Raw genomic sequence first — 9,198 nt, 5'->3', positions numbered from 1 at the left:
GCCTTCTTCACAGTCCAACTCTCACATCCATACATGACCACAGGAAAAACCATAGCCTTGACTAGACGAACCTTTGTTGGCAAAGTAATGTCTCTGCTTTTGAATATGCTATCTATGTTGGTCATAACTTTCCTTCCAAGGAGTAAGCGTCTTTTAATTTCATGGCTGCAATCACCATCTGCAGTGATTTTGGAGCCCAGAAAAATAAAGTCTGACACTGTTTCCACTGTTTCCCCATCTATTTCCCATGAAGTGGTGGGACTGGATGCCATGATCCTCGTTTTCTGAATGTTGAGCTTGAAGCCAACTTTTTCACTCTCCACTTTCACTTTCATCAAGAGGCTTTTTAGTTCCTCTTCACTTTCTGCCATAAGGGTGGTGTCATCTGCATATCTGAGGTTATTGATATTTCTCTGGGCAATCTTGATTCCAGCTTGTGCTTCTTCCAGCCCAGCGTGTCTCATGATGTACTCTGCATAGAAGTTAAATAAACAGGGTGACAATATACAGCCTTGATGAACTCCTTTTCCTATTAGGGACATGGAAAATAAACCCCCAGTGAAATACACTGCTAAGCTGCTAAGTCGCTTCAGTCGTGTCCGACTCTGTACAACCCCATGGACTGCAGCCTACCAGGTTCCTCCATCCATGGGATTTTCCAGGCAAGAGTACCGGAGTGGGTTGCCATTGCCTTCTCCTGTAGTGAAATACACTAGACACCTATTAGAATGGGTTAAAATGAAACAGACCTGTTAATACCAGGTGCTGACAAAGATGAGAAGCAACGGAGACTCTAAACATTGCTGTTGGGAATACAAAATGGTACAGCCACTAACAGTTTGACAGTTTCTTGTCCAGTTAAACACAGACTTACCGTGTGACCCAACATTGCTATGCCTAGATATTTACTCAAGTGACATGAATACTTATATTCACAGAAAATCTTATTTGCAAATGTTTACACCAACTTTGTTAATAATCTCCCCAAAGAGAAAACAACCAAAAGCTGTTAACTGGGTAAACAAACCCCAGTATATCCACACAATGAAATATTAGGCAGCAACTAATAAAGAACAAACTAATAACACATGAAATAGCATGGATGAATTTTAAATGTAGGTATGTTAAGGAAGCCAGCCCCCAAAGCTGTATGAATTGTGAATCCATATGACATTCTGGAAAAGGTGGCCCACAGGCATAGAAACATCAATGATTGCTAGGCACTCTGGGCAAGGCCAGAGTTGACTCCAAATACGCAAGAGGGAATTTTTTGGAAAGAAAGGAACAGTTTTATATCATGATGTGGTGGCTACATGACTGAAAACAATTTTCAAAACTCACAAAACTGTACACTGAAAGTGGTAAATTTTACTCTCTGTATATTATACCTAAAAAAATTTCATGCTTGACTCATTGAGTATGGAACAGACGAGCTGACTGTCGTCAATTAGGTACCTTATCTTGTTAATTTAGGTCTCTTCCTCCTTCAGCACGTCTTAATCTGGCCATGGTTTTCCCAGCATGTGCATCTGTATGGAGTTGCTGTAGAGGACAGCAGCAGTTGGAGTCCTTATACTCATGGTCATTCATGTGTTACGAAGACTCAAGGATGGTGTGCACTGTGAAAAATTTCAAAAACCCTCATCCTGTGGAAAGACCGGGCAATTAGGGAACTAAGGGGCAGGGGCTGGCTGAGCCATGAGAAGCCCTGGCAGGCCAACCAGAGCTCACTGGGATACACACATGGCTAGGCCCAGAGCCTCAGCCAGTGCACGTGTGGCCAGACTGCCTTGGGAGTCGTCCCCGTGAGGAGTAAGGCGAGGATCGCACTCTCCACTGTGGGCCTGGTGGGCTGTAGCAGCTGACAAAACCACATGTGAAATCACCCATTTCGCTTGGAGGCAGAAGAGTCTCATGTGTCCACATGCCCAGATACATTACATGGCACACTCTCTGCATCATCGAGAATGATGGCATAGCGCATGCTGCCAGGGCCCTGCCCATGCCCCTGCAGTACTGCCATCCTGGACACGAGCACTGAGCATTACCGCAAACACTCCTGATGCTCGCTGAGGGCATTCCAGCCGCAGTAGCATGGCAGCACTCATGTGGCAACCCAGAGGGGTCGGGAATACGGCCCCCAGGACTGTCCTCGGCCAATGAGAGACAGGAGTGGATGATACGTATCCCAGCTTCTGTGCCTCTGGGTAGGACCAGCCGATGCTTGCTCGGCACTGTCTCCCAAAGGCCCCCAGCAGGCACCGGTTGTCCCCAGCAGCCTTCTGCTCCTGATTGTGCCTTTTATCACCTTCTTCCCTAGTCCTGACTCAGCTGCCCTTTCCCTGCCCAGAGTTTCTCAGGATGAACTCCAAATAAACTCCTTGCACTCGAATCGTCTTGTCAGGGATGGCTCTTGGGGACCCTGCCCAAAGATCCAGTCACCACAACAACTGAGCCTCTAGTCCACCCCAGAGGAGAGGGTCAGATACACCTCTCTCCTGAGAGAGGGGCACCCGGGGACATCAGCTGAGGGGCTGACTGTGATCAAGCTCATGGTTTACAGAGCAGGGGACCTCAGAGTTCCGAACCAAGGGAAAGATATGCCCCCCAATGGTATCAGGCAACACCTCAAGCCGTGTTTGCTTCTCATGACAGGGATGAAAGCTATTGTCATCTAGTGGGTAAGGCCAGGGATGCTAGCAAGCATCTTGCAGTGCCCGGGAAAGTCCCCCCTAACAAATGTCACTAGCACCAAGGCTGAGACCCCCTGGCACAGAACACACAACAGTCAGAGGGCCTGGCTCTGGGCAGTTGGCTCATCCCTAAAAGCAGGGGGGTGGGCGTGGGGTCCTGAAACCAGTCACCTGGTGATACCAAGGGATGACTTATACCCTTGCCCCAAGACAACTGACATGCCAGGAGACAATGATTCCTGTCCAGTCCTGAACAAGGGATATGCTTCAGGAACTCTTAGTCAAGGAGTTATTAGTCCTATTTCAATAGATTGTATCTACTGTAATATGTAATTATCATAATTTCTATTGGTCAGAAAAACATTTATTTTATAGTAGTCTGTAATTCAGGAGTTTCACCAATTGATTTTGGATTCTCCTCAGTTGTCTCTTCAGAATGAATATCCTATTATCATTATGTCTAAATCTAAACGTCAAGAAATTCTTAAAAAAAAAAAAAAACCTGTCCAAAAGGGTGGCAGATTTCAAGGCAACGGTATTAATAGAAAACAATGGCCCATAAAGTGTCTAGGACTCAGTCATATCCTTCTAAACCATCCCTAGGACTGTAGCTATGGTCTGCAGTTAGAGTAATCATTTAAACTGTACTGCCAGCACCAGGAACAATAGTTCTCAACCCTATTAGACACAAACCACCTTTTAAAACAGTTTAATCCTGAACTGCAATTGCCAGACAATATAACTTACCTACCACACACTAAAAGCCCTTTCTGAAATAGCTAGGGAAATAAAAGGGAAGCACTTATGTAAAAGAATGTCATGTTATCGTGCATATCTCTATGAAAAGCATCAGGCAGGAGATCATGGGAAGAGTCATTGAAGAATTCTGATGCTTGCGCCAAATACAGCAAGTATCCCCGGAGTCAAGATGTACGAACTGGGTGTGTTAAACTGAAGATGGACACCAGGAGCAGTCCTGCCCTTGGGAACAAAAGACTCCCAAGACAGTGGGTAATTCTTGGTGATGTGATCGCCAAAGAGAGAAACGACCACCTTTCATGACCTTCCCAGAAACTGATTACCATGAAAATTGGTGTGTATTAAAGCCATACCAAAAAATGATGGATTTTTACGTTGGCCACTTGTAGTTTGGGATGCTTGCTTTCAAGGTTATATGGAAAGAGGGTCTATCACAGCCAAGCCCTTGGAGGAAGTGTGGGCTGTGGGTAATGGAATGATGAGACTGGAATCTGTTTGTGCACACCTGGGAAGCAATGCCCTGAGGGCGGGGTGGGACCTGCTTCCAGCCCATCTGCAGCAGCTAGAGGCTAGACCAGCGCTGAATTTCTCCAAGTCGCAGGTATTTTGTGCTCTGCTTGTTGAGGGGCGGGTTTCTTGGTGTTTATTTTGAGGTACACTGCTCGCTCCACTGTGGAGTGGCCGCATTTGCAAGACTGAGCTCATCGCCCACTTCCATGTGCTCTTCTTACAGGGTCCCCATCTTGTATGATCATGCAGCAGGCTCTAGAGCAAGCTTTGGATCGCGCGGAGTATGTCATTGCAACCGCCCAGCAGAGACCGCCGAAAAGGAAATACTCATCGAGCGGAGAGGCGTCTCTCCAGGAAAAACTGTATGACATTTATGTTGAAGAATGTGAAAAACAGCCTGAGGTTACGGAGGAATTAAGAAGCAACGTGAACCTGTTAGAGAAGCTTCTTAGGAGAGAGTCGTTGCCCTGTTTGGTGATCAACCTGTACCCAGGAAAGCAGGGCTATTCCCTGATGCTCAAAGGGAAACATGGATCATATTCAGAGAGCATTCCACTGGCTTATGAAGAAGGGGAACTGCTTGAATACTTGGATGCAGAAGAATTACCTCCTGTATTGGTGGATCTCCTGGAAAAGTCTGCGGTTAACGTTTTTCATCAGGGGTGTGTCATAGCAGAGATACGGGACTACAGGCAGTCCAGTGCTGGGGAACCTCCACGTTACCAAAGCAGGCATATTCTCTTACGTCCCACCATGCAGACGTTAGTCTGCGATGTAGAGGCCATAGCCAGTGATGACCAGAACTGGACCCAGGAGGATAAACTTTTGCTTGAGAGCCAACTGATCTTAGCTACAGCGGAACCACTGTGTCTAGACCCTTCTGTATCAGTAGCCTGCATTGCAAATAGACTGCTCTATAACAAACAAAAGCTAAACACTCTTCCCATGAAAAGGAGCCTCAAGAGGTTTTCGGCGCCTGCTCTGAATCGGCAACAGAAGCTGTCCCATTGTCCACCTCCTCCTGAGCTAAGAATCCTGACTTCTTGCAAAAAAATAAGAGAAAGTAAAACAAGTGGGCATCATGGCCTTAAGACTTTTAAAGCAGGCAAGTGTGTAGATACGTGGATACAGAGACCCTGTAACTTGGCTGTCCCAGCTCAAGTGGATGTGCAGAAATATGCTACAGGGAAGAAGCCTGTCAGATACGAGGAGTCACAACCAACCCAGGAGGTACTAGGTGATTCTGCAGTTGGATGTGAGGCTGCCTACCAATCCCAGGCAACAAGGTTGACCGTCAGGCAGCCAACTGATAATTCACTTGCCACTGGAAATGGGTCTGAGAATGAAGCCACAAGGGAGAGAGAGCCGTGTCTGCCCCAGCCCTCCACAGATGACCAGTTCAAGAGTTTCCTGCCCAGGCCACAGGCTGATGCTGGGAGAGTGGTCAGTCGATCCGAGCAACTGGTCCAGAAGAGCGCCCAGTGTCCAGTGCAGATGTCACCCAGCTCCAGTGGCTCAGCCCATCTCAGGCAGCCTTCTCCAGGGACACAGTCAGCACAGCCTAGGGCTGCGTCCATCCGGTCCTCAGTGCCAGACTGGGGAGCCAGACCTCCACCCCCACTCAAGAGACGTCCCTGGAGCCTAGAGAAGAGCTCCTGCAGTGACAGCTTTACCTCACAGCAGGCGGGCAGCTCTCAGGCCCATCCATCTGCTGGCCCTGCTCCTCAGCCACCCAGTCTTTCCCAGAGATCGTCTGTCCAGCTGAACAGAGGTAGCTCCCTTCCTGCGGCCGCCCCGTCCACCACAGGCACGTTACAAAGAACCCCTGACGTCCAGGTCACGACCATCTCCCCTGGCCTGAAGGTCATCAGACTAGTGGGCCCCTTTAGCTGTAGCCAGGCCTCAGGGGGACAGTGTGCCCCTAGGGCCCCCGCTCCTGTGGGGATCCAGCTGGGCCAGCGGCCCGCAGGATCTCGGCTACCAAACCGGAGGTCCACACCACCGCCGCTGCTTCCTCGTCCTCCTCCCCCTCCTCCCAGAACCATTCAGGTGCTTTTGAAAAACACTTCAGACCTCAGGCCCTTTGCTCTGGTGGAGCTCCCCCGCAGTTCACTGGTCTGGAGCAGCCAGCAGCGAGCCCCACAGCAGTGTGTCTACCAGCTGGTTCCCCAGCGGGCCCCGCAACGGCCTCAGCCGCCAGCGGTCCAGGCTTCAGGCACGTGGTGTCCAGGGGCACAGACTCCACGAACACAAGCCTCAGGGCCACAGTGTCTGAGCGCAGAGACCCCAGGGCCACAGGGTCGAAGTCCACAGTGTCCGGGTTTGCAGGCTCCAGGGGCACAGAGTGTTGCCCGGCCCAGCACCACCATCCACACCCGGCCAGCAGTGGTTGTTCACCTCCGACGGCAGCAGGACTCCCTGCAGCCCCGGGTGCCCGGGTTGTCTCCACCAGGCTCTGTCCAGAGCCACCCGGGGCTGAGCATCTCGCATCACAGGATCCAGGCCTCACAGGCCCAGCACCGGCCGATTTACTGGAGGGTGGTACGGTGCCCAGTGGCTGCAGCCCCAACAGCCCCCACCGCGCCACCCCCTCGGGGCCCCAATCCAGGCAGCCAGATCGCAGGGACCCCGGAGGGAGGCCCCCCAGCCACCCCCAAGCCCTGAGGCCTGCCTGGTTTTCTCTCTTAAAAAAAAAAAAAATCCAAGAGCAGCCGCCAAATGAATCCTGAGTGCCAACCTCATTTGGGTTGTTTTTTTTTAATGTGTCACTATTTTACATTCTTGGATGTGCAGACCTTCCACAGAGGCACAATTTTTACATACAAGCCCCGAAGGTCTTTAATAAACTGGGATTATTTCACTTAAGCCATGGCTTTGGTGGTGGTTGTGCACAGTTATTTTTTTTGTGATGTTCTCAAGTGTATCCAGACCCAAACTAGGGTCAGTTTAAACTCCTGAAGCCTTGTTATTTCTCTCAGGCAATAAAACTGTAATACCAAGAAAGTAAAAATTAGTATTAACAAGATGACTTTTAAATTTTTAGATGAGTTACTAACACATGAACTGTGGCATCTTCACCATTTCACGTGTCCAGCTCACTGGTGTTTGGTAGACTCACCTTGTTGTACAACACATCTCTAGGATAACTTGTGCTTGCGCAAGTGAAACTCTCTCCCCGTGGAGCACCAACTCCTCAGGTTCCCTCTCCCCCAGCCCCCGCCCCCACCCTCTACTTTCTGGGTCTCTGAGTCTGGCTGTGGTAGATTCTTCCTAGAAGTGGGGTCCTGCAGTTGTCATCTTCGGTGAGGGGCTAATTTCACTGAGCATCTTGACTTCAAGGTCCATCCCTGTTAGCACGCCACGGGAAGGTCGTGGCTTTTTACAAAGGGTTTCACTGTATGTAATCTACAGTGAAGTGGTCTATGAAATATTAGAAACATCCTTCAGAAGAGAATGCACTTCCATATTTGTTAAGTTTTTGCACAGTGTATGAAATGCAATTTTTACACGTTTTGGGTGAGAAAAAGCTAAACATACCAAAAATTGATCTTATCACCTTAGAGACCCTGGACCCCTGCAGGTGTGCAGCAGGGGGTGGGGCACTTGCTTGCATGGTTGTCCCCAGCCCAGGTCCTCCAGGCTGCAGCTTTGAAAAGGCACTTCTGGGATGTGGTTGTCTCTCTATAAAATCATTTACATTTTTGAGATCCCAGGGTTGTTTGCAGAAGGTAAATAGCTAAATGTTTGGAAATGAGTCGATTTGTTTGTTTTTCAGGTGTTTTCAACCTTGTTACATTCGAGGTGATGTCCCCCTGCCCCCTTCCCTTCTGTCTCTTGCTGAGTGATCACCCACTGGTCAGCCGCCCCTGCTTCCTCTTCTCTATTTTTTTTCCTTTCTTTCTTATTTCAATGGAGCTCAAAAGATCCCTGAACTGTTCTGTTTACTTCATCCCTTTCTCCCCCCCCTTTTTTTTATTGTGGTAAGTTTACGTAAGAATCACTTATTTTAAAGTGTACAATTCAGTGGCATTTACTCCATTTACAGTGTTATGCACCCACAACCTCTATTTCCAAAACATTTTCATCCCCCAAGGCAAATCTCTGCACCCATTCAACACTCTCTTCCCAGCTTCCTCTCCCCCAGCCCAGGAAACCACCCATTTACATTATTTCTCTATGGACTTCCCCATTCTCCATTTTTCCTAAAAACAGAATCAGAGACTATCTGACCTTTGCTGTCTGGCCCCTTTCACTTGGCATGATGCTTTCGAGGTTCATCCATGTTGGCACAGGTCTCAGCACTTCCTTCCTTTTTAGGGTTGAATTCCCTTTCCTTGCGTGTGAACACCAGATTTTGTTTATCCACTATGTGTTGATGTACATTTGAGTTGTTCCCACCTTTTGCCATTGTGAATAGTGTGGCTCTGAACATTTGTGTACAAGTATCTGAATGCCTCTTTATATTTTGTTCTTATAACTTTGAAGGAGAACTTGCTTATAAAATTATTTTTTCTAAGTATACATATATGCCTTTTGCCGTAACCAAGTAAAGGGAAGTTTGGTCTGGCAGTTTCAAAAGAAATGAGCGAAGAGACAGATAACAGGCGGGTCTTACTCGATCAACCCAGCTGTACTAATGTGCTACAGATCCTGTTAAAGACAGATTTGATCAGCTTGAGGTCAACAACACAGAGAGGCCAGCGGAGTGACCCTGAGTCCATTAGAGCTTCATGCAGCCCACCCTGGACATCTTCGGGAATGGTGCCTGCGCTTTTAAGGAGTGAAGCAGTGCAATGGCCAATTGCAAAGAAGAGTTTATGCTCAGCTTGTGAGCCAACCAGACACCAGAACTCAGAATTTGTGTACCTCCTCTGTTCTGTCCTCACTGATCTTTTCAAGTGCAGATGGCGACACCAGCTGAAGTCCTGCTCCCTTCCCAGACAAGCAAATAAATGCAGCTTTGTTTCAGATTACTGTTTGGTGGTCTTTGTTTATTTTCTTCTAATGGTCCTCACCAAGGTTGGTACTTGATACAGGATCTCTTTAGAGTATAATACCTGTCTATGTTTTGTGAATAAACTTCTCATTCATTTTAGCATCTTGAGAACCTGCAGCCTCTTCCCTACCACAGACCAGATCCATGCACTTCATCTGAAATTTGTTCCCTGCAGGCCTTGTCTTCTGGACTTTAGGGCTGAGCATTCATAGTGAGGTGGTCGTGTGAAAGTAGATGGCC

At 48.2% G+C, this 9,198-nt stretch overlaps 1 protein-coding gene across 1 annotated transcript; it reads left to right on the top strand.

Annotated features, from left to right (window-relative positions):
* Positions 1-4,197: 4,197 nt before the first annotated feature.
* Positions 4,198-8,932, top strand: LOC784572 (transcription factor SPT20 homolog). The gene has a single exon (XM_015461769.3). It carries the CDS (start codon positions 4,200-4,202, stop codon positions 6,624-6,626), a length of 2,427 nt encoding a protein of 808 aa, XP_015317255.2. The 5' UTR covers positions 4,198-4,199; the 3' UTR covers positions 6,627-8,932.
* The last annotated feature ends 266 nt before the right edge of the window (positions 8,933-9,198 follow it).

Source organism: Bos taurus, chromosome X, assembly GCF_002263795.3.
Source record: "Bos taurus isolate L1 Dominette 01449 registration number 42190680 breed Hereford chromosome X, ARS-UCD2.0, whole genome shotgun sequence".
Lineage (NCBI taxonomy): Eukaryota > Metazoa > Chordata > Mammalia > Artiodactyla > Bovidae > Bos > Bos taurus.
The sequence above is the reverse complement of the archived record's forward strand: the minus strand, read 5'-3'. Positions and strand labels throughout refer to the sequence as shown.